Raw genomic sequence first — 26,493 nt, forward strand, 5'->3', positions numbered from 1 at the left:
AAAATGCATTAGCTTTTTACACTGGAAGGAAAGAAGACTGAAAAAGTTTCATCCAATATATTATATTTAGCAGCAATGTCCTGGAATTTCTACATACCTTTTACTCTATGTCTTATTTTCCAAAGCAGATGTGTGATGCTGAACTCTGCTTGCCTTGCCAAGTAGGGCAATGTTGTACATCAAGGTACAGTACTCTGTCACTAAACCCTGGAAGTAGATCTCTCTACAAAAACTGAGAGGTAAATAACAGAATCTATGTGCATGTACTTCCTTCCTAGATGATCCTGATTAACTGGCAGAAAGCTGAAGAAAGATAGTTTCTTCTTAAAATTGACATTTGTGTGATGAGGGCATTAATCCTGATGGAAACACTGGAATACTAAAAAATAGAAGCTAACATGGTCTCTAGTTCTGATCAAATTCCATTAATGAAGCAGGCAAATTGCTCACTTAAAACTTTGTGTGGAAGCAACCAGGAAAGATAAAGAAACATGCATATGGTCAGATTCCTCACTAACATGTATCTTTCCTGAAAAAATGGTAGACTCTGTGATCTTTGAAATCTGCATGGAAATTTCTCTTTCATTATTCTAGATTCAAAAGTCAGTGTAAAGTATAACTTTTACTACAAATATAATTGCAAAAGCTTTTCAGGAATTAGTAATGCAACATATTTTGCATGTACCTCTTGCTTCTGTGTTGAGCTGACCTTGTATAGCCTAGAATATATGGTATATCAAGCAACAGTGAAGGTCAGGCAATTACATTACTGTAATTGAGTACAAGTTCAGCAGCATGTATGCCCATTTTTACTTGTCAGGATAGTTTAAAATAGATTGAACTCTTCTGAAGATCTTGGTGATTCCATAAAGCATGTTTATAATCCTTCGAATAGCTCTATATCTTATTGCAAATTATTTACACGGATTTATAGAGGTAATGGACATCTCAAGAGGCATTATCCTGTGGAAATTTAAAAATAAATATATATATGCTTTTAGTATTATCATGTAATCATATTTTATATTTTATAATTATCATTGTATAATCAATTGCCTGAGTAGATGCTTCAAGTATATGGGAAAAATACAAGCCTCGGGGGGGGGGGGAGAACAGGAGTTACCATGGGGCCCAGTGTGAGTCACCATCTAGGAATTGTTTTTAAGTACCTTCTGGTGCCTGGTACCCCTACTGGATCTAACAGGTATAGAAGATGGGAGCATCTCTCCTCTAGAATTGATAAGCATGTACATATATGGTCTGAGTCACAGGTCGGCAACCTGCGGCTCCGGAGCCGCATGCGGCTCTTTGAGCCTTCCCTGTGGCTCCCAGCCTCCTCTGCCTTTGCAGAGAGAGACAGAGACAGAGAGAGGCAATTGCACTTCCCTGCTTCTCTCTCTCTCTGTGTGTGTGTGTTTCTTTTGTGTGTGTGTGTGTGTTGTGTGTGTGTTGTGTGTGTGTGTGTGTGCGTGTGTGTAAAAGAGAGTGCACTCACAGTGTTCTCCGAGGAGCTGAAAAGCTTCCTGGGCGGAGCTCCTCCTTTTGCTGCATCTGTGAAGGAAGCAGGAAGCAGGAAGGGCAGGAGAGAGCTAGCTAGCCCAGCTAGGCTGACTCAGGAATTCTGGGAGTTGAAGTCCATGAGTCATAAAAGAGACGAGGTTGCCTACCCGGAGGTTGTTGGACAACAGCTTGAAGCTTGCCAGGTGAGCAGCAGATAGGAGGGGGGGAGAAAGAGAGAGAGAGAAAGAGAGAGAGAGGGAGAGAGAGAGTGGGGGAAGAGGAGTGGCAGACCAAGGGCAGATAGAGAGGGAGGGAGAGAGAGACCCTTTTGACATCTAAAATGAAGATAACACTGCATATATCCTTTTTTTTACCTGTGTGTGTATGTAATTTTATTCTCTTAAAGCATTCTCTTGGTGATCATTGTTTTAATAGTATGGATATTCCCAAGAGTCATATTTTTACTTTTATTTTTAATGTGTATATATGTGTGTGTGTGTGTGTGTGTGTATATATATATATACACATATACACATACACATACACACACCTATAATAAAGGTAAAAAAGGATATATGCAGTGTTATCTTCATTTTAGATATCAAAAGGGTTTTGCGGCTCCCAGTGTTTTGTTTTTGGTGGGAAACGGGTCCAAGTGGCTCTTTGAGTGTTTTGGGTTGCCTACCCCTGGTCTGAGTAAATAGGAGAGTAGGGGAGGGATCTCATTAGTATAATGTAAGCAAACAGGGGTGGAGATAATGTATTCTGTTTAGGCACTTCTGATAGATTGTAACCTCCAAAGCCTAAGTCAATGGGGCCATGGGGGAGGGAATGGGGCGTCACGATAGGATGTATAATAATATGTGATTTTGGAATTTGGGGTGTGGTTCAGTGCTTGGCTACATTGCATTTTGCCTTCCTGAATCCACCACGCTTTGCAAACCGTTATTTTTTGGGACTTTGTTGTGATGTCTAATAAACTTCTTTTCTATTTGTAACTCAGAGTGGATTTCAATTTGTGACTATTTTTGTGTCTAACAATCCCATTCCATAAAACACTGCATCATACATATAACTTGTTGCTTGCTGCACTAGGTGGTTTTTACCATAATTATCTATAAAAAAAAAAAGTCAGCCAAAGAGCATGGGTGCAGAACACATAGGGCATTACATCCACGTTTTTTTTTTATCAGCTGCCACAAGATAAGCTCTCCTGCCACAACTATTTCCAGCAATATGGAGAACAGTAGCATTTCACCCTTGGCAGCCATTCAAGATTTGGGACAGCAAAAGAAGAACAGACTATATTTAATATCCTGTCTGCTTCAACTTCAATCTGAGCAGCTGCAGAAACTAAAAATACATTTACTTGAGCCAGGGTCCAATAAGCTGCAAAAGAGAACAAGAAATAATCCCAAACCTGAAATAAAAGAAAATCTCAGCTGATCTACAAATAACAGTGTTCACATTATACTAAAAATATACAAATGCTTCTGTCTTGTTATTAGCTACAGTACTGAAAAATTTGGGTAAGATTTACTTAATTGTATCATTTAATCACATATATATTTACTGTTTATCTCTCTGCTTCCTCTTCCAGTTGAAAGTTGCAAAATACAATTTCAAATCAGGTAAACCCAATCCTCCTCTTTCCTTTGCATCTTGTAATACCTTATATTTAATTTCTGGATTTTTTTCCTCCTGCCACACAAATTTAGATATATCTTTCTGCCACAATTTAAATGGTGCATAAATTGTCAAAACAGGTATTGTCTGAAATAAACACATCATTCTAGGCAAGATATTCATTTTTATGACAAAAGTTCTTCTCTGCAATAACAGTTGTAATTCTCCCATCTTAACATACCTTTTTAACTACATCTCTTATGTTAACATTATTTAAAATAACATACAATTCATATTTGTCATAGTGATAGTCAGATATTTTACCAACTTCTTAATCTTAAAACCTGTTTTATTCATTGTTTGATCTTCTATTGTCACATTTTTGTTAGCATCTTTATCTTTTGTTTATTAATACTGAAACCTGCTAGTGCATCAAATTCTATTAATTTGCCAGTAGTATTATAATTACCTTTGAAGGATCTTCTAGAATCAATACATATTATCTGCAAAAGTGTTTAACTTATCATAAGTTTTTTTTAATCTTTACTTTCACAATCCTCTCATCTTATCTTATATCTCTATTCAGTATTTCAAGAACCAAAAGAAGAAATGGATATCCTGTTTTGTTCCTTTTTGTATCCCGTAGGGTTTTGTTAAACCTCCATTAACAGTTATTTGTGCTTTCTGTGAAGTGTAGATTACTTTTACCATTTTATAATATCCTTTCCAAAATGTGTATCTTCCAAGAAAGTGAGTTCATTGCCAATGACCTTCTCTGCATCTAAGGAGATCAAAGCAGCTTGACTTTCATTCCATTGCTCCAAATAGTACAAAATGTCCAATACATTTTTACATTTTAACATTGACCTTTAACTGTCTTTTAGGTAAAATTCACATTGATCCTCATAAATAAATTCTTGCAAAATTATTTTCAGTTAGATTCATAGTGAACAACTAGTTATCATTCAGTAATGATATCAATCTATAGCTTCTTGTTAAAATCAAATCTTGGACCTCTTTTGGTATTAATGCTTTATTGGCATCTTTCCAACTCCATGCCATCTTTCCTCCCTGTAGAATAGATTTCATTGTGTTTTGTAAAGATTGTAAAAATGCATCCTCAAACATTTATAATAACAACCTGGTAATCCATCTGGTCCAGACAGCATTCCTAGTTTAATATTTTTTTATGGCATCAGAAACATCCATTATTGTTATAGATCAAGTCATAATTTCTCTATGTTCATGTGTAATACTCAGTAAATTTTGTTTTTTTTTAATATATTCATCTATTTTGTCTAAATAGATGTCACTTCCTTTATACAAATCAGAATAATATTGGTGAAATGCTTTTTGTATGGCTGCACTGTCCATTAGTACAGTATTTCCCTCTTGTAATTTCAATATCATTTTGTTTTCTTACCTTTTTTCAATTTATATGCTGGGAATTCCCTGGTTTATTTCCCAACTTATTTTTGTTCTTTATATAATTCATTTTTATTTCCATTTCTCTTACTGTCAACATAAATATTTGTTCTTATAACAGTTTAATTTTTTGAGAAATATTTATTTAATTTAATTTAATTTAATTCTTGTTTTCTATTTCATATAATTTTCCCTTGACTCTTCTACATTCACTATTATGCTGTATAAAATAACCTTTAATAAAAGCTTTACTTATATCCCAAACCATTCTTAAATTCAACACCTTTACCAAAGTTATTTTCAAAAAAATATTTTAATTTCTGTTTAGAATCCTCCATTGTTGCTTCTTTCTACAGCAATATTTCATTTAGTCTTTATCTAAAATAATTAGATTTCTTTTGGTAAACCAAACACTCAGGATTTGAAAAGTCTTCAGTAATATCTCCACTTCAGAAACCTTAGCAGCCACATTCTTTAACATCTAAATCATGTCTGTTCTTGAAAAGGATCTATACTATGTCTTTCAGAAAAAGATGTATACTCTCTTTAATTCCCAACTTTATATCTCTATATATCAACCAGCTCTAAATTGTCCACCAAATCAAAGAAAACTATTGGTAATTTGGCCTGAGTGATTTTAATATTTTTTTCTCAGAAATTCTCTCCAGTTGTGGAAAGAGCTCTCCATTCCACTTCCTCATTAAACACCAATTTTCATAAGAGAAACCAGAAAGAGAAGTGCAATTCTTACCTATGCCAATATTATTTTTGTTCCTTAAATAAAAATGTATTTCCTATTAACAAAATCAGAATATATGCTGACACTTGGAATTGTAGCTTCTATGCCAGGGGTCTTCAAAGTTGGCTCTTTTATGACTTGTGGACTTCAACTCCCAGAATTCCTCGGCCAGGCATGCTGGCTGAGGAATTCTGGGAGTTGAAGTCCACAAGTCATAAAAGGGCCAACTTTGAAGACCCCTGTTCGATGCTGAAAATAATTTACAAAGTGGACAGACTACTCATTCACTCTAGGAAGATAATGGTATCTTAACCTGGCTTTGACTAAATCAAACAGTCACAGAGATGATATGCAGTACTCTCCAATGACTGAAATTTCTCTGCTCCAGGAGGCACAGCAAGAACTAAATGGAAGTTGCAACATAAGGTTATTTAACAGTCAGAAGAGCAAGAACTACAAAACATATCAAAGCTGCTTGTTGGCATTCTCCAATCTCTGACACACTTACATATATTTATAGTTCTCTTAAACTGATCATACAAATGTTTCAAGCTGATTTTAAGCCATCTTCCAGAAAGACTCCATTGCATTATTTAACAACACTGGCAAATGGATCATAAAAGTATTATTCGCAATACAATTTTGTGAAATTAGGGCAGCTTACCTTCCAGTGTTATGTTTAAAAAAGGTTGTAAGATTTAATTTTTTAAGACAAAATTAAGAGGATTTAAGCATCCTAATTTTATGCAGAACTTCAGCATTCTAAGGAGATCCTCAACCTGTTTTCTCAGAAGTGAGTTCCTTTAAAATAATTTATCTTTACCAAAGGTAAAGCTGATAAAAGCTGAGTTTCCTTTTTGTAAAAAAAAAAAAAAAATACAACCCAGCAGATCCTATTAGTCTTAAAAAGTTGAGCAGTGCAAGCACCATTTCCTGTGCTGTCTACTCATACACTCTATTATTATTGCCCTTAATCAAACTGGATTTTTGGCTTTTAAAACATCCTAAATATCTATTTCACAGATACCAATAGCCCACCATGCTAACTATTCCAATGTTGTGCACCAAAAAATAGTGTAATTCCAGTCCATAGTTGTCCCCTATTTTTGACCCCAGGGTAGGGGGAAAACTTTAAATGTCCACGCGACTTTTCTTATAGTGTAAGAGAAGACCAGCTCCTGAGCAGAGATGGCTTTAGAACAGCTAAATCATTAATCCAACTGGATTGGGTTGCATTGTTTGCAATCCACAGACAATAAACTAAAGTGTGGTTTGGTTCTATTTAATGTGATGTGCAAACCCAACCAACCACAGTTTAAACCACAGCATAACAAGATGTTTGGCAATGGCACTTCCCCAAATGTTATTAAAGTGGGGATGCCAGGAGCTGAACCTGGTGGTTTTGCATGCCCAGTGCTTTTACCAATGAACTACAGCCCCATCCTTCACCATTAAAGGAATGCCTACTTATCACCTTCTATTCTCTCACAGAACTATTAGCACCTAAGACTTATCTTTCAGTAGCATGCAATTATCTTGATCTTGAAGGAAATGGCCACTAAACTAATCTTAACTGATGACCCAACTCTTAATGGTTGTTCAGGAAGAAATGGTTATACAGCCCAGATACTTGCATTACAGTTCCCATCAATACCATCAAGTGTGACTGTTGCCCAAGCTGGATAGTAATGGTGGGTATTGTATTTCCATAAGTACGAAGGACAAGAGGTTGAGATGCCTGTGCTAATATTTGTAGCACCCTAGGAAATAATTCTTAATTCAGTGTTATTGGTTGCACTGTTGTGTCCTGGGCCTGCTGAGGAAACTCAGCAGGCCCAGAAATGTTGCAAATAGTCCTGGGCAACCTAAAAGCTGCCCGGGACCAGATTGGTTGGCGCCCGTCTTGCGCGCAGGTACAAGGCGCGAATAAAGGGGATTTATGATTGGATGTTTGGAAAACTATAAAAGACCTGCAAGCCTGTTGGGTTCTGAGTGGTAACGTGGAATGAATAAAGAAGAACTTGTGTGTCGCTTCAATGCCACGAACCCTAATACTTAAAATGCACTGCTTTTTGTGTGTAAATATATGCAGCTGAAATATCCTAGGTTTTTGTTCCCTTAATGATCTTTGAAAAAAAACAGAAAGAAGGATGTTGAGAGAATAATTTTTGTTCTTTTTAATATTAAGAGGGAGAATTGTCAGAAATCTGCCATCTGCTTTTAAGCAGATGAATTTCTATTTGATTACTTTAGATGAAGCAAAAAAGCTTTAATCAATACAATGAAGAAAAATGGCAAGGAATTACATTTTTCTTTAAAAAAGCATTTCTAAGTATTGTCCAAAAAACAAAAATTTATTGATATTAGTGTGCAAAGAATTGGAATTGTTATAATTATATTTGCTTTTCTTTAAATACATGCTGTTAGCACTGTGTCACAATAGGACTATTTTTGTTCTTCAGATTGTTTAGCAATCTCATCCCCAAACATTTACCCATTTACTTAATTATGGGGAAAAGAACCATCTAGCATAAATACAATAAACTAGCAAGTACTCTAGTTTGTTTGACTTTGACTTAGCATGTTTAGTGAATCCAGCAACTTCAATTTCCAAACCATGTTTATGGCTTAAAGTGCTCTGTAAATCCTTGTATGTGTCCATTATTCAATATGCTACAACTAAACAAAATGGGGCTGTGGTATGTGAACCAAGGCATTGTATTAAAGAGAAGATCCCATGCCCTGCCCAAATTGAGACATTTTCAAATGATAGCATATTTTGACTGACAACAACACCCAAATTTTGGCCTAAAACTTAACCAGAGCTATTTTGCTTCTACTATCCCTGAGAAAAAAATGTGGGGGGGGGAGCTAATTCTTGTTTTAGAAAGCTGTCCAAAACATGATACAGATAGTTCTTGATTTACGAACACAACTGAGCCCAAATTGAGCTCAGTTGTTAAGTGAACTTTGTCCCATTTTACAACCCTTTCTCGCCATAGTAGTTAAGTGAATCGCTGCAGTTATTAAATTAGTAACATGGTTGCAAAGCAAATCTGTCTTCCCATTGATTTTGCTTGTCAGAAGGGTGCAATGACCCCGTGGACATTGCAACCGTCATAAATATGAGCCAGTTACCAGGAGTCCAAATTTTGATCACATGACCATAAGAATGCTGCAATAGTAATAAGTGTGAACAAGTCTCGTTTTTTCCGTGCCGTTGTAACTTCAGTCACTAAACAAATGGTTGTTAGCCAAGGACTTACCTGTACTCAATAAGATAATTACCTCAATTTATTTTTACTTTCCCATAGCTTTCACTGCTGTCTTAGACTGTTCTTGGTCTGTTGTGTTGGTATATGATTTTATTATTATTAGGTGCAAATTATAGGTAAGGAGTTACAGGTGAGGGAGGGCATGGGAGGGTGTCTGAGTGGCATGCTGCCTCTTTAATGCAGGAGAATGAACAGCCCACTTAACATTCTCGCCCTATGAACCATATTAGTTATGCCACCCTATGCCACCGTTAGGAGGTACAGGTAGTCCTCAACTTACAACAGTTTGTTTAGTGACTGTTCAAAATTACAGTGGCATTAAAAATGTGACTTATGACCATTTTTCAAAGTTACGACCTTTGTAGCATCCCTATCTTCAAAATTTGGATGCTTGGGAATTGGCTCATATTTATGACCGTTGCAGTGTCCCGGGGTCATGTGATCACCTCTAGTGACCTTCTGAGAAGCAAAGTCCATGGGGAAGCCAGATTCACTTAACAACCAGGTTACTAGCTTATTAACTGCAGTGATTCACTTAACAACTCTGGCAAGAAATGTTGTAAAATGGGGCAAAACTCACTTTACAAATGTCTCACTTAACAACAGAAATTATGGGTTCGGTTGTGGTCGTAAGTCGAGGACTAACGAAGTTTACATTTCCAGAAATGTTTTTATATCTGTTTTCTGCATAACAAACACTGGTTAGAGACAGAGAAACTGGCCAGAATAATTGTAATAAGTATTAAAATATGAATTTACTTCTGTGTTCTGTATTCCTTGAATATGATGAATGTACTGTCAAGAGGCAAACAGCGAGATGGATGGCACAAAAATTTAAGTAATTAAATGTTTGTAAAACATTGGTAAGAGAGCCGATTTGTTAATTTACTGTACACAGGCAGAGGATATTTCCAGGCTAAAGATAGAAGGGAACACATCTTTTTTATATTGGGAGTGCCAGATCTTCTTACATGTCTATGGCAAGTTATGACTTGATAAAACTACCGGTAGTTGAAAAGCTTTGAAAACTATGTTGCTTCTGTACCAGATGGCTCATTTCTTTAGATTAATCCTTCATAAATCCTTCCTACATTGCTATTAAAAGCACAATATGTAAGCAAAAAGGTAAAGAGCACTAAGTAATGAAAACCTAAACAAACTCTCTTCCTGTTATTGTGTTAATCTATTCATAGTCAGATTCACAGTTGAACAACAAACTAGCCAGCTACATTTTATATTTGAAAATTATGTGTAAAATTCAAAGTTCAAACTCAGAAAATTGGTTAACTATAATAAATCACAGTTTATTAAACTACAGATTACTATGCCATGTAAACATGGCTAGAAATCGCTATTATACTTTTGGGGTTTTTAGCGATAGGGTTTATTGTTAAATACTAGCACAGGAAAATATTTATATGCATCCAATATTCAAAACCTGGTCAATTAAAAAGTATTGTCATATCTGTATTTCTTCACACAAGTCAATTGTCCTAAAGAAACTTACAGCTATCAGAAAACAAACTACTAAACAAGAAAATTAAAAACTAAATTTGTCATGATTCAGATTAAACTGGAAACACACCAGTGCAATGCATATTTAGCTTGAGGAAAACCAAAAATAAAACTGAGTTTCTTTAATCTTAATCGCAGGAGGAATCCACTTGTAACAGTAGTATTCATTCATGATTAATCAGCATTTGTTAACAAACTTGTTAGGATTTCATAGTTGCCACTTAATTTATTTAGGTGTCATGTCCTAATAAGACCAGTTATTTGGAACAAACAGATTCAGATAAAGACAAAAAGGCTTGGCTAAGGAGAACAGCATAGAAAAAATACACCCTTTTCTCTCAATTTTCTCATAAACCTAACACAAAATTACTGAAAATCTGATGGAACATTAAGGTAAGAATTTCTTCTTTTAATAAAATCATTCAACCAATGTACATTTTTGAAACAAACACTCTCAAACTTGCAAATGAGCTAAAGATATGTATAATAGTTATATTATTAACATACAAGAAGAAAGCTAGTTCTGTGTAGAAGTTAAGGTACCAGGTTGGAAATTGGTTAGGAGTTCTAATTCTGCCTTAAGCAGTAAGCCAGCTTGGTGTCTTTGGGCCAGTCACTCTCTCTTAGCCCTGGGAAAGAGGTAATGACAAACCACTTTTGAAAAACCTTGCCAAGAAAACTACAGGACTAGACCACACAGTCGCTTGGAATCAACACTGACTCAAAGGTACATACACACAATACACAACAGCTGAGCATACTTGCAGACTCATCTCTGACACAAAGTCCTTCTACGTATGTTCAGTGAATCAACATAAGAGGTTTTTATGTCATTAATGTACAGATACTTTGAATTTCACATCCCTGCGAGTAATAACATTTGGATTCCATTACTGCAGCTGCAACAAAAAAGGCATTTTATTTTAAAAATAATTTATTTTACAGGCAGGCACTCCTCTGTCATAGAGAAATCCACTATGTTCTAAAGTATCTTTGTCTGGATCATGCCTCACCTTATTAAAGGAAGTCTTGATCTGCCTGTGGCCTAAAAATGCTGCAATTTTTAGGTGTGAGGAAGAGAAAAACGTTGGGGGGAAAAAATCCCTCGTGAGTAAAAGCTCTAACTCAGTTGTAAACTTCACTTGACATTCTAGTTTTGCTGCTAGAAGTAAAAACAGACTAATACTGCACAGAGAACAAATAAAACTGAAGAAACCCAATGGGGACTGTTTTTCAGATCATATATTAGACAGCCTTTTATTCAAGTCATTCCAAGTTAATACACAAAACAATTGCAACATTTTATCACTCATAAAAGGATGCTTCAGCACCGGATCAACCTCATGTTTTTTTTTATTCCTATAATGTTCTTAATGTACATTTCCAGAAAATACAAGGGGACAGGTATTCCTTAGGCTCTTACAAACCCAACATTTGACACAAGAAATATAACAGGGGAAGCAAATGTAAATAGAGGCAATGAAATAATACACCATCTAGACAGCTAAATGTCCTTAGTCTTAATTACAGGAGCCAGTTATGGAGAACATGACAAATAGGGGATTCTGCTAAAGGCTTCATGGAAAAAAGATAGACTCTGAAAAAGCAATGGCATCTCACAGAAGGCTTTAAGAAGACCAGTAATATTTTGGATAGGAAAGATCACAGTTGGAATATATTGAACAGTGTAGATTCCCTCAAGACATGGTGACCTTTGCCAATCTCCAAATTTCCTAAAATCCACCAGCCCAGTGGGGTGGTTGATAAGCAGCATCGGTAGTCTTTAAAATACTATTGGCCTTGCTCTATATTCACTATGGCCATTATGGGAAAATGGAAAATGAGAAATTACAAAAGCGGAGTAGAAAAATTAACATTCTATGTAGTATTAGGAAAACATTGGAAGTCTCTATTATACCAATCCAGCCACCTCATGTGGAGGGATAATTAATTTCATATATTTTGCATCCCTTTGATTTTGTATCACTGGAACTGGACTCTCCTCTTTTTCTTACAAATACATTTTAATTTGTATCTAAGATCTGTTCTGCAAAACAGATTTACATCTGTTTTGACATTTGCACATGCTATTTATTAACATGTTCAAGTAGTCTTAACTTCTTTTCAAGCTTACAGCTTGGGTCTTGATTGTTATTTTCCCCTTCTCCTTACTTGTACATAATTGCACACTGTGACATATTACTTTAACTGTAATACTTTTAAAATAGATAAAAGTGGGGAAATCAAAGCAAAATAAGCAAACAATAATTACTTACAGGTACCAATAAAATACATTTCATTATATGAAGAACATCATGCATCAAGCCTATTACTTTGCCCACTTAATATATATCAGAATAAAATAATTTCTTTTTGGCAATTGATATCACTAAATTCTGCTTTGAATCAAAATACAGTATATGAGCTCAGAGTTGAACTGTGGGGTCCTTGGTGTGCTCTGAGCTTGTTTTCTTGCAGACGTTTTATTATCAAACTAGGTAACATCATCAGTGTCCATCATATGAAGATATGACATCTCCTTTCAGTTATTTTAAAAATCAAACTCTGATTTTCTTTTATTTTAAAGTATAGCTATTCAAAACTCCAACAGATAATTCAAGTCAATTTTATTCATTACTGTGGGTTTAAACTGCTTGACACTTGTGAATAATTTCACTTTGGTTGAGGATTGCTGATAATCTCCTCCTCCTCCTCCTCCTTCCCCTCCCCCTCCATTATCCATGAATTCCCTCCCATACTACATACAGGAACTATTTTTTAAATTAAAAATATTTTCACTTTTACATGAGAATATAAAAAAGACACAGATTAGGTTCACAAATCAATGGCTCCATCTGAGGGACTGTTCTCTCTTACCAATATTACCTCCACAGCAAGTCCAGCCAAGGAGTGCCATCTGACAGGTCTTTCCTGTCATGGCTCCCTCATTCTGGAACATAATCCCCTGCCCTGGGGATCAAAGTGGCCCCACCCAGCTGGCTTTTCACATTTCTTATTCTAACCTATGGATAATTTAAAACAAAATATTGAAAAGTCTTTGATTCATCTTTAAATATCAAACTTTCTCCAAATCTCAAATCTCTACTCTGAAATCCAATTTAATTTACATATAGGCCTACAGTACTGAAAAACCTTGTCAGTAACCTTGTAGGTTAGGCACACACATACCCCAAAAAACAAACAAAACAAAAAAAACCAAAGCAGATCACCTATTAATTCCCTAGATCAGGGGTGTCAAACTTGCAACATCACGTGACATATCATGACGTATAGAGACTTTTTTCCATTGCTGGCAATGGGGTGGGCGTGGTTTCGGCATGATGCATCTGGCCCAGAGGCTGGCAGTTTGACATCCCTGCCCTAGATGAATTCCCCCTAAATCACTGCTCTTCAGGTGAATTCCCAACCACCATATTGGAAAGGTACCATTTTACTGGCTACTCTAGAGAACTATAGATGGGCTGCTGTCTCTCAGCTTTAATTCTAATAACACCATGGAAATCAAAGCCCAGATCTTATAAACTCACCCTACAAACAGTAAGACTAAAGTAGCTAGATGGATTTGCACAGCTCCTTAAACTGAAACCAACTAAACATGATCTTGGATTTTGTATGAACCTAGTCATTGTTGCTTTCAATTTCAATGGTGTGGCACGAACAAAGCCCACTGTACTTTATTTAGTAAACCAGTTTTTTTAGCAAGTGGTTGTCTACAGTTATAATTACTGTATTTAACAAGTGCACAGTAAAAACTTGCAGTATTTGAAGATCATCCACTTAGTCACACTATAATGTTATCTCTCTTTATTTAATTTAAAAAATTATATTCAGCTAATCATTTACTGCTAAAATTAATTTTAGCAATTCCCTCTTAAGGAGACGCATTTTAAAAGAAATTTAGGCAAAAGGAATTCAAGCAGTCATCAGATGTCGTGTCTGAATTCCAACCCAAGCTTGTCAAGTCATTAGTTAATCTGCATTCAGAATTTTAAGCCAAGAGCAACATGGCTATTGCTTTGAGATCTGCAGTTATTGATTGCATATTTATTTAAGGTTAATCTCAATAACAATACATTTTATTTTCCTACATTTTCAGTAGCACATATGTCATAAGGTGCCCTTATGCATTTATATGCTACTGTATATACATTTGTTTAATATAAATAAAATAAATAAAAATCAGGGCACTTCTAAGATTATGTCAGCTTTGTTGCCCAAGATTCTTTAACATCTAAGACAGGGGTGTTAAACTGCCAGCCCACAGGCCGGATGGGTCATGCCGAAACCGCGCCCGCCCCATTGCTGGCAATGGAAAAAAAGTCATGATATGTTTGCGACACATCACATGACATTGCGAGTTTGACACCCCTGATCTAAGAGTTTGAGCTTGAACATCTTACATGCAAAGCATGTATCATGGAGTCTGCCCAATCTTTGCCCAAACAAGATATCAAAAATCATGACTTCAACTTGTGCTGCTGAATAAAGGTCAATGGTGAAAGAAAACTATTTTGATGTCACCAAAACTTCCCTGAACTTGGCTTCTTCTGGGAATACCTGGGAAAACCAAGGAATGAATTCTGTTAAGCTTGGAGTACCACCAAGTAAGCCCTACTCAGCACAATAAGATCTACTTCTAAACAGCAGTAACCAGATTACAAAAATCATACTTACAGAGGGCTTTATATTTTAGTAGCATAAGTTCTATAACAAGGCCATATTTCTCCATCAAATTTATTTCATGATTCCAAAAAAAAAAGTTTAAAAGTGATATTATTCCACCTCCTGAAAAAGAAAAGCTTTGCACAGGTGTAGCCAGTAAATAGGTAGAAGGAGAAGAAATCTACATTGTATTTACATTCATATACAACCAGAGCTTTTTTTCTCATAGAATGCCCAGAACGGAGTTCTGGCACCTTTTTGGGATGAAACCTTGTAGGGTAGGCAAGGCGGGTTGTATGAGGTGTGTGAGTTCCGGCACCTTTTTTTTTTTTTTTTTTTTTTTAAAAAAAAAGCACTGTATATAATACCAGGGAACCAGAAGGACTTTGGAAAGCCTCCTTTATACATAGAAATCTGCTAATGAATGTGTGCTGTGTGTGCCTTTCCACTGAACCTCATGCTTCTAACTGGAGCATTCTGTCAGACTGGCAAAACTGATTTAGGAGAAAAGGAATCTGTTTATCAGCTGCAGCAAACTAGCTAAGTTCTGGCTGGCTGTATAGAGGAGTTGAATACTGCAGGATCTCAGCGCAAGTGCTTGGTAACCAAAGTTATCAAACATTCCTTATTTTTCATTGACCTTTTCCCCCTTAGATGTCACAATTCCAAAAATAGGAATAGACCTGTCCATTGTGATCGCCCTATGGGACAGACTCTGCACAAATCTAATAACAGAACATGGTCTCTTTATCTGATTAAAACAGTGCAAAATATTGAGAAACAAAAGCACTGTGGAATCTGAAAATGTGCCAAGGGCCTCCAGGAAATTCATAAAGAAAAAAATGGAAAAGAAGGAAAGACAGAAATAATTTTACCCCCACTTGGCCATGGGCCCATTAAAACGTTTGGAAGGCATGTGGTCCTCTCCCATCTCCCTCAGAGGTAAACAAAGACAATATATCATGCCTTCTGTAACTAATAACATATTAAAAAGCAAAAGGGAGGAGACAGGTCCAGAACCACATCTGGTAAGGAAATGATGTTTCCTATTCTTCCTTAGCATCCCTTTCTAAAGGAGAAGTTAGTCAAACAGCGACCAAATTAAAATGTCATTACCTAGATAGAGAATAATCTCATATTGTCTTCCCAAACCATCCTTCCAATCCGAGCAAGCAACGAAACAAAACGCCGAAATAAATGGCAGTCGATATACAAAGGCAATTAACCCAACTAGGCCAGGCTTTTAAGGAGCAAAGATTGGAGAGGGGGGCGAGGGGGCGTGAACACGACAGATTAAAAATAGCCATAGCACAACCCGAAGTAGTGGGGGAACGAAACTAAGATCAGATGTTAATCAGATGCCACCGAGACCATCTCCCGAGGTCTCTTTGACCGAGCAACTTCAAACAGGCTCGAAAACCGGCTTCTTACACCAGAGAGCCCAACCCACCCGCTCAGGAGATGCTGTTTCTCGGGCACCGAGAATCGGGTTAGACCCCGGCCGGGATCGGATTTCTGGTCGAGCTAGAGGCTTCCCCATCCTCTTCCTTCCCTCGGGCGAAACTGCCTGCCGCGGCTGTCAAGCGCCAAATTACCCAGAGCCACCGGCAGAGCTTCTGGCTGGGAGGCACCAGCCGCTTCTTCGCGGTCGCCGGTTCTCCCGGAAAGGCGGGAAATGGAGAGGCGGGGGAGGACACCATCAAACCGCCTCCTCCAGGATTTGCCTGCCACTCGTTCCGTCTCCCAAAGGCTTCAAGGCAACCGGGATTCCCTTCGACAGGCGGGCGCCTTTGCGATCTTCAGAACTAGCGGCGGCAAAATGAGGAAGGAAGGAAGGAAGGAAGGAAGGAAGGAAGGAAGGAAGGAAGGAAGGAAGGAAGGAAGGAAGGAAGGAAGGAAGGAAGGAAACGGTGGGCGCTGCCCCCACCACTCAGCTATTTGCTCCAGCCAGCCAGGCAGCTTAGCCGGCGGCACCAAGCAACTAGCTGAGAGGGGAGGCAGCCAGGAAGCAGGAGCCTTCGCCCGATCAAGGAGAGCCCGTCCTAACAAAGCTCCCGATTCTTCTCCCCAACGAATCTCCTTTCCTCTTAACTATCCACTCTCCTCCCCCCCCCTCCCCGCCTGCGCATCCTCCCCTCGGACCAGAGTCCAGCATCCCGCCTATGGCAGCAGGAATATGACCTCAAAACACCCATGTTCCAAATAAATGGAATCTGGGCAACGCTTGTTTAAAAATGGGGAGGGAGAGGGAGACCTGGAGAATGAGGAAGGGGAGAAACGGGACTGCGGAAGAGAGAGAGTACCTTGGATGTGCTGCTTGATGACACTTTCCAAGTGGTCCAGCCTTTCTATAATCCTTAGAGTGTCTCCTTTGTCTTCCTCTAACTTTTTCTCCGAGATCGGCTCCTGAACTTTCACAGAAACCGTGGCAATGTAGTTGGTTACCCAGCCCACGTAGAGCAAGCAGATGATGTTAGTCATCCCGCTGAGAATCACGCATGTGGACACTAAAGTTTTGGTTTTCCTGTTGCAAACCATTCTGAGATCCCTCCATATAGCTCCAACAAAACCTGATGCTCCGGTAGAAGAAGCGGAAGGGAGAAGAGCAGCGGCGGCAAAGGGAAAAAAAAGTCAATAAATAGGTGCGTAAATTAATACCCTTCTCTAGCTTTCTGCAAAAGGGAAAACTGGTCCAGTCTCAAGTCAGCGCATTTCCATCTAAACCACGACCTGTTTCACAGACGAGGAACATTTCTTCCCCCACCCAAAAGCAAAGGTGAAGACGAAAGCTTGATTCGGCTGCTAGAATCTCCCGGCTGTAAACCAATCAAAGAAAGAAAAAACAAAAACAAAGGAACAAGCAGAAACTTTATCTCCAAAGCTTTGTGCGCTCCCACGCTCGGCTGATTCCCTTGGTCAGCCTCACTCCAGAGCGCGCATGGGAGAGATGCGGAGTCAGGTGCCCAAGTGTTGCAAAAACTTTCTTCTCTGCCGTGCCGCCTCGCGCAGCTCACAGCAGCCAACGCTCCTAAGCCACCCCCTTAGAAACCGCAAGCAGGCGAGTCGGGCGTATATGGGGGCGGATTGACAAGCCTCCCGTCCAATAAAGAGAAGGAGCTGGCCCAGAGTTCCGCGGCATCGCCAAGCTGTTGGCCAACGGGGATCTTGGAGGGGAGAGCTTCATTGGAGGCCCACCTACTCGCTGATCCGGCTTTCCCTAGTCGTCAGGCTCCCGTTTGGCGAGTGTGTTTGTGTAGGTCTGCGGCTCCCGGGAAGATCGACCCAGGGTGGGGGTGGGGGAATCTGCATGGAGATCAAAGGAGGCAGTGAAAGTTGCGTGGTAAGTTCCACAGGTAAAGCTAATTTATCGCGTCTGGCTTTCCTTCCATATTCTTCCCCCTTTTTTTATTCCTCGCTGTTAGTATAGTATCTGTTGCTATTTATTATTCGCCGCTCGCAATACCATGATTAATTCTGTAAGGTGTTTTAAAGCTTTTCCTTTTAGGGTCCAATAGATTATGAATGATCAAAGAGAGCTTTATTGATCCAAAGCGGGGAAAAATCCGACGCCGCCTTCCTTGCTCCTGTAAACGCTTGGTCGCTTTACTCCAAGTATTCAATAGCTCCCATAGACAGGTCTTCAGGGTTAAGCCGTTCGAATAGCTAGCAATAGCTATAAAACCACCGGAGAAAACATTTTAATGGAAGCTGTCTTCATCTGCTGTTTTTGTGTTCATTCACCTACCAAGCCAATGTATTCTTTCCACTATCATTGCCTGAGTTCTGTAATGTTCCATTTTACATGTATGGAATTATGGTTGCTGAGCCTTCCTGAAATATATAACTGAATGCAACCTGAATTATGCATCTTCAATAGTGTACAATTAAGTCAGATCGAAGAATTGTAGTCAGGGTTCCTATCAGTTTGCTCTGGAATGACAACAATGCTGGCTAGGCGTTTTGGCAGGGAGCCCAGATATGGCAAGGAGCCAGGCATATCCTGGGGCAATCTCATCTGTTGCAGATGCCGCCCATGAGACCCAATGCATGTTACCTGCTGCTTGAAATTCATGGATGATGTGTGGTTTGTGCTCATTTCTCTGCTGCCAGGAGTAGGTTCTCTGCTGTGTATTTCTCCAATAGTTGAGGGTGAGACCACTGAAGTCTATCCTTTTTCCCAGATTGCCACTTCTAACAATAATGACTGGAGTGGCCTTTCCTGCAGCCCCAGCCATGAAATTGTTCCTAGAAGACAAATATTTCTCTATGCCATATCCACAGGTGGCACTTTCCATGGGCTCCTGGATGTTTTAACTTTGTACTCCCTTCCAACCTCTTCTTTCTCTTCCTTTCCTCTCTTTGGAGCATTCCTGCTTACTTCTCATCTAGCTAACACGTTGTGGACTGAGGGAGGATTCTGCTGCGGTACACAATGATGCTCGGTAGAACTGCTGGGCTGCTGTATGGTAGCAGGTCTTCCTGTTGCTACAGACTGGCATGCTTTTTTATTTTGTGTCATACCGGGTTTCGTGGGCCATAAACATTACTGAGCTGCAAGGATTGGGAAGAGGAAGAAGAGCAGTGGGAGGAAGTGGAAAATACTGGGCAAAGAATTTATCTCATTCTGGTAAATTGAGATGGTCATTTGCCAAAGTTCCACCGCCAGGGCTGAAGTATCATATGGGCACCAGCAGTTACCACTTTCTTACTGTCCATATGGCAACTTGCTGACAGTGCTAGATTTAGGCACAAGCTAAGCAAATTACAATTTAGGGCAGGGGTCGGCAACTCGCAGCTCCAGAGCCACGTGTGGCTTTTTCATCCCTCTGCTGCGGCTTCCTGTCGCTCAAAATATGTGTCACAATCGCCATTGTCTGACACCCGCCAGCATGAGATTTATTGTGCTTTTCGACCCCCAGTAGGCTGAGGTTCAGGAGCAAAAATCACATTAACCAGGTAAAATCAATATTTTAATTGGCTATTATTTTGCAAATATATATTTTACATTGTTCAGTGAAATAGTCCTTTTTTTTTATTCAAGTTGACAGCCGACTGCACACTCCAGTATATGTGATAAAAGGGTGACAGCACACAGAAGCAGATGGCATTTTTGGTTTGCTGCAAGTGGATAATTTTAAGTTCAGCTTTTTATTTCATAAATAAAGGAGGAGGACTCAAATAGACATTTATTTTATTTGAAAGTAACCTTCAGCCCAGTGTCTTTTTTTGGAGTTCAAAATGTTTTTGTTGCATGAAGAAATAAAAATTTGTTTTCTCTGTAGTAGTTCATTGATCTCATAAATACAACACACTATAGTTTTTTTTTATACATAGCACAAAGGTAAAAAACGATATACTGTATGCAGTGTTATCTTCATTTTAGATGTCAAAAGGGTGTTGTGGCTCCCAGTGTTTTCTGTGGGAAACGGGTCTCAATGGCTCTTCGAGTGTTTAAGGTTGCCGACCCCTGGTTTAGGATCTCATAGTCTAAAGGGCTCTCTCAAAATGTCAGTTTTCGTTTCACTTGTTACAGTTTCATTATTATTTCATACCCCAACGTCTCCATTAATTAAGCTGTTCTGTATGGCTCACATGATCCTCATTAATTAACATATGCTATGTTTCTGCCTGCATTTACACATTCTATTCACAGAGGGTCTTTTCCTACCCCATTGTGGATTTTTTTTGTGCTTGGCATCTTGCCATGTTCAGTTGTTATATTTGCCAGGTAGAACCTCTAGAGTTTAATCGCTGTTAGCACTTTCCAAACAGAACTGCTAAAACTTCTCAAAGCTTAGCCTTCTCCTATTTTAAAACTGGCCCTGCCAGCCAGTCCTTCCCTTTCTTTAGTAGTGGTTCAAGCCACATTTATTTCATCCAAGCTTCATGGAGAGTGAAGAGACAGGGGTGTGATAAGCCTCTCTGATACTGCTGTAGGGCCAGTCAGCTATGCTCCTGATCAGTAGGGTTGAGCTGCCAATGGTTTGCTAATGCTTCTGTTAGAACTAACACATCACCACAGACACAACCCAGCTCTAATGATAGGCAGTTCCAAATGCTTTTCCAGCTCTTAAAAAAACACTCTGGGTACCGGCAAGCTGCCAACAAATGAGCTATGCCATGATGGTGCTTAGTCCCTTTTGGTGCCCGTTTCTCAACTATCCAAAAACCCATCCCCATAGCAACAGCATTGCTATTGTATTCACCAGATACAACATTGGTTATTGGGAGTAGTTGTACACTCAAAATACATTCAGGTTTTTGGTCCAGGACTTGCTTGCTTACTCTTGCTATCTCTTGAAACCATTCCAAATCCAGGATACTGATGGATACACCAAAAGTGGGTATTAGAGATTTTCTAGACCACTCCCCCTTAACTGGATTTGATTCCTGTACTCAAGTCTGCTTAAAAGCTTCAGAACAAAGCACACTATGTATATAAAGCAGGGATAGCTATATTTTAGTTACCAAGTTACCCCCTCCTGTAACTTATGTTTCTTTCTGATAGTACCTTTACAGAGAGCACCGCCTTACCTTCAGGCAAGTAGCTCTGGTACAAATTATTAGCAGCCTGCACAACAGTACAATTTCTCCTTTCCCTTCTTTCAGAGATTGATAGCTATTGGGATCAGCCAATACACGGAACCATTAACTGACCAAATGGATTCTTTCCCCATAACTCTCTAACTCCCCTACAAAATAAATCCTACATTGTTTAAACTGTCTAAGCCTAAGATATTCTGCACGTGTAACCACTGACTTTTTAAATAAATAGCTTAAGCATGGGAGATAGGCAAAGGCCTGGTTTCATTTCCATCCAAGTAGACACCATTACTGTTTGGGGAAGAGAGGAGAAAAGAAAATAATGACAGCCCACTTTCTAAAGCCAAAGACAACAGCTTTTGCATTGTTGACCTACCATCTGGAGAAGTCATGCATGGCTGGGCTTCATTGGCCAATGATGCCATGGTTTAGCATAGTATGACTAACTTCATGACTGCAGTAATAGTTCCTTGTGTTCCCACCCCATTAATTTATGGACTGCACACAGAGAGTGTCAGGATTTGTTGCTATGCCTGGTAATAAGATCTGAATCATTTTACACAAGCTAGTTTCTCAAATGAGAGTGGAATTATGATCATAAATTGCTATAACCCATAACGGGCAAAGAGTTGAAGTTATATACATTGTTATCCCATCATATATGAAAATAAGAGCTGGGCCCCTGATATATTATAGGCTTCCTTGAATATCAGCACTGCTGCCATCCAACCATAGTTAGCTTGCTAAACCATGATTAAAACTGTATGCTATTTATGATTTTCTTTAGAACAATATACTCATAGAATTGTGCTTTGCAATACAATGTACTAATATGTTTTAGGATAACTTTGAATGAAATATGAGTTAAATTATTAAAAACTGAATTTATATATTGTATATAATACAATTGTATATTGTATATAATAGAAGTCAAATGTAGAAGAAGAAATGGAAACTACATGAGTCAAATCTTAAGCCCATTTTTTGTTTTTCTAATAAGCAATAATTTGGAATCGCCAGATGGTACATATACTAAACTAATATTCTTCCTCTTATTATTGTCCTAAGAAAGGGTAAGTCAAGTAACCACACTGAGTGGCCTTTAAAGTGTTGGCCCAGAGAGGATACAATTTGTCCAGCAAATCTGGAAGCAAGAGAAACACTGAAGAAGAAACATTAAGGAAGATGCCTGCACGGAGAGGACTTACATGTGCATGTCTTACTGAATATATCATATATAATTATATAAAAATAATTTCCAAATGAATCTTTAAGAACTTCAGATTTTAACAGAAATTTTTTCACAAAATGAATAACACTGTATTTATTTTATTTGACTTATTTACAGTTTTTAAGCATAACGTCAGCAATAAATTTATAGTATTTTTCTGATAAGCTTCTCTGAAAACTTAACTTGAACGTTTCTAGGTACAAAAAGGCATCTATGGACACAGATAATATATTGAGATTTCTGGATCAATGTAACTAAAGAACACAGACAGTCTGAATAAAACACTATTTTCTTTAAAAAGTTATTTCTGGTTCTATTTTTGCTATGTTATGTTTTTTGGCCAATACCATCTCCCAGACTTGGAATAAATATTGGTTCAAAGAGAGATGAACTTTACTTTCCCAGCGCTTTTTTAGAGAAAATCTGGCAGCTAATACTGTAATGACTTATTTTCTTGTGCGGCAATCCAACCTTCTGTTAAGTTTGCAAGTTTCATGACTTACTGAATTTTATTCCTGTACTCAAAAGTTTGTTTAAAAGCTTCAGAACAAAGCATACTATGTGTGTAAAGCAGGGATAGCTATATTTTAGTTACCAAGAGATTTCAGTAGAATAAATTCCAATGTACTGTTTCAAAGTAGAGCATTCTGGTATGTCTTCACATACTCACACGCTGCAAACCATAGGTGAAAGACAGAGATCCTCCTTCAGGTGCAGAGGATATAAACCATTATATCCTGCAGGTAACGTGTGTGTATGGTGGGGGGGGGGAAGTCTCCCTTATCCAAATATTACAGACTAACTCTTAAGGGCAGAGACAACATTCTACCGCATGGTATCATTGATACAATATCTTGGAGTGGAAAACACACAGCCCTTTAACCCTGATATAGCTCTACTGAAGATGTCCTTCAAGACAGGACAGAAGAGTCAGACTGGAGTTAAAATACAGCACCCCATGCAGCCCTGGCTTCAGTTTTGAGACGTTTTACCTTGCTTACACCCCCCCCCCCGTCTTAGGGAATTCAAAACATAAGTAGTGTACCTTGACCCAACCATAGAGTCTATTAGCATGGAGGTGGGGAGGAAGGAGCAACAGCTCCTCTGGATCTTGGGGTATTCTGGATTTTCTCTGGTTTTTCTAAGTGGTATGAACCAGTAAGAAAGTGAAGGCCACAGAAGCTACTCCAGTGGAGCCAGCGATTTCTGAACTTGGTCATAATCAAGTGTGTTTTCTCATTCCCCCAGTGTCCATAATACATATGTAAGTAGTGTATCAAGGGCAAATTAGACAATGCACCTGTCACTTTGTTCATCAGCCCTAAGTGTGTTTGGGAGTCAATGTAGTACTATTAACTCTGCTTTTTTTCAAAATTCCTTACAAATTCCTGTGTCCCTGGCAAATATATACATAAAAATGGTTATAATAGAAGTAGCTATTGAAATAAAACTATAGATTCCATGTATCTATAGATACTACAGATACCATGACCTGCATGACTGAGAATCTTCATAGACATATTGATACCAAGTGTCTACTGTAATATTTAACAATGCCAGAGTTACCTGAAACATGGCACAATGTGACCATCCAAGGTCCATAGAAAACATCACTTTCCAAATTCTGGTTTCTTCTTTGAGGCCACACAATAGAATTGGCCACACAGATTTCACAGGCCAATTCCTACCTACAGTTAAACATACATGGCACAAAAGGAAAAAGAGGTGGACAGGGAGTAGAAGAAAGAACATCAGGTCATCACTAACTGGAGTGACTCTGTGATTGAAAGTGACCAGGCAGAATAAAATTCTCAGCAATCATACAATGAAGCTACGATCAGTCATTCAATCCAAAATCCTTTATTCTGAAGTTGTGTTTTTAACTCCCACAGAACACTCTCCTAGAATGCTTTAAAACTGTAGCAAGTATAAATGATAAAATGGTAGAACAACGTCCAGCATGTAAAGAAAAAAAAAGCTAAGAAGGAGTGACCTTCAAGTGGAAGGTACAAAAAGTTCAAAAATAGAATAACAAAAATCTGAGATACCTGCTTGTCTAGAAACAATTTTGATATTGTGGGAAAGTCATGTGGGTGGGCTGTTGGAATGCAAAGGCAATGGGCCAGAAAAACAGATGTGCACATTTGAATGTCAGGGTTATAACTTGACATTGCACATCATAGCCTTGAAACTGAAAAGTGAATAATGTGGAATTAAAATCCTTTATGTTATACTCAACTTGTTATCCTAAGCAACCTAGTGGCATGTTCGGACCAAATCTACAAGAGCTCTCAGAATATTGTGTTCCACATCAATACCTGAGTTGATACTTTGCCACAAAAGTGAACGCAGTTCCAACACCTGGATAATATGATACAGTGTGATCTGCCCATTTGCAAATGTTGTGTAGGATCAATCATGAAGCAATGATGCACACATTCTCCTCAATGACAGCCGGATGGGCAGAAGGGCACCACTGCCATGCTTTTGGTTCACTTCACAACATTCCTACTACAGTAGTTAAAGGCACAATTGTAGACAGAGTCCCTTCATGTGTTTCCTCAACTATCATATCCCCCCACATTACATGTGGAATATTCCATTCACTAAAGGTGAGGTGGCTGGTAACAAACGTACCTTGATCCATGATAGTGTACACTGAGAAGTTGAACAATATAAAGTTTTCATGAAGCCTTTATTATAGCCAGCCTCCTCATCAAGGAACCAGCCATTAGGAACCACCATTCTCTGCAAAAGAATGATTGGACTGTTTTGTAATAGAATGTTCCTGCTCTTGAAGGAGGATACAGATGGGACATGGCACCTATTCCCAATTCAAGCCCAGTTCATTAAATTCATCCATAATTCATAAGGATAGAAGTTAGAAACAAATGGCGTTAATTTTATTTTGCGGTCACAGACCAAAATACAAGTGCAACAAAAGAAAACATAAGAAAAATATGATCACAAACAATTAACACCAGAAGCCTTGGCTAAGGGGAATTACAACGTTCTCCTCTAATAGTTACAGCTCTTAAAAGAAATTTAGAAACCTGAGAAGTAATATAGGAGGCGCCATCCCCTAGACAATATAAAATCAAATTACTAACATTAGAACCAGAGGGATCAATTCCAAGGAGAGGTAATAGTTTAATTCTGGCTGTATTATACATAGGGTAGTATAATAAGACATGCTCCACAGTTTCAACTTCAGCCCTATTACAGGGGCATAATCACTCACTAAACGGGAGCCTCTTGAATCGCCCTTCGAGTAGTGCTGAGGGCAAGACATTGAAACGGGCTAGGGAAAAGACTCTTCTATACTTGGGGATGGTTAGAGTATAGAAATAAGAGGCCATCCTCAATCCATAATTATTAGAATGATTAAAGATCAAAGGGGAGCAGGGTTTGTTGGCTCTGGCTCTTAAGTATTGCAAATCTATGTCCACAAGCCGTTGGACTACCCTAAACTGGGCATCCTTGAGACCATAATCTCCCAGAGCATCCCCCGTAAAACCTAGCAAGTAGAGTTTCTTCATCAGCTCTCTCTCCCAACGAGAAGTATGAGAGTCAGCAAACACCAGGGAGAGGTAGCTACCAGGGGCTGCTGAAAAGAGCACCCGAAACCACCATTTGAAGGTGTTAATCCACACCATGCATTCGACTGAATGAATGCCCAGTTCCAGGTACATCGAAGCAAATCCAATACAGGGAGGAAGACCCAGAAGTTTCCTAAGAAAAACAGCCTGGGTACTTTCAATACCATCCATAAAGCCTCATATCCATATGGGAATTCCATAAAGAGTTGGGCCAGGGTTTTGGCTTGATATATATATGCAAAGCAGAAGGAATAAACTGGCCTCCTTGGGTAAAAAAAATCTGCTGATGGCTACAGGAGGCCGAATTCAGCACCTGGGTTCGATGATTAGTCCAGGCACCAGTATTCTGAAATTGAA

General features: G+C 38.6%; 1 protein-coding gene and 1 long non-coding RNA gene across 3 annotated transcripts in view; one reads left to right on the forward strand and one right to left on the reverse strand.

The window, feature by feature from the left end:
• GALNT18 (polypeptide N-acetylgalactosaminyltransferase 18) overlaps positions 1 to 17,798 on the reverse strand; it is a 344,144-nt gene extending 326,346 nt beyond the window's left edge. For both annotated transcript variants that reach the window (XM_039340304.1, XM_039340303.1), the window contains exon 1: positions 17,067 to 17,798. In XM_039340304.1, the coding sequence (XP_039196238.1) occupies positions 17,067 to 17,301 (235 nt within the window). In that variant the 5' untranslated portion in view covers positions 17,302 to 17,798. The remainder of the gene's footprint in view (positions 1 to 17,066) is intronic.
• A 62-nt stretch (positions 17,799 to 17,860) lies between these two features.
• LOC120306683 lies at positions 17,861 to 22,839 on the forward strand. Its single transcript, XR_005556371.1, has 2 exons — positions 17,861 to 18,103; positions 22,375 to 22,839. It is a non-coding gene; the product is annotated as an uncharacterized LOC120306683 (long non-coding RNA).
• Positions 22,840 to 26,493: the final 3,654 nt, after the last annotated feature.

The sequence above is a fragment of the Crotalus tigris genome, unplaced genomic scaffold (genome assembly GCF_016545835.1).
Source record: "Crotalus tigris isolate CLP2741 ecotype Arizona unplaced genomic scaffold, ASM1654583v1 scf7180000017744.3724543626:3957646, whole genome shotgun sequence".
In the NCBI taxonomy this organism is placed as follows: domain Eukaryota; kingdom Metazoa; phylum Chordata; class Lepidosauria; order Squamata; family Viperidae; genus Crotalus; species Crotalus tigris.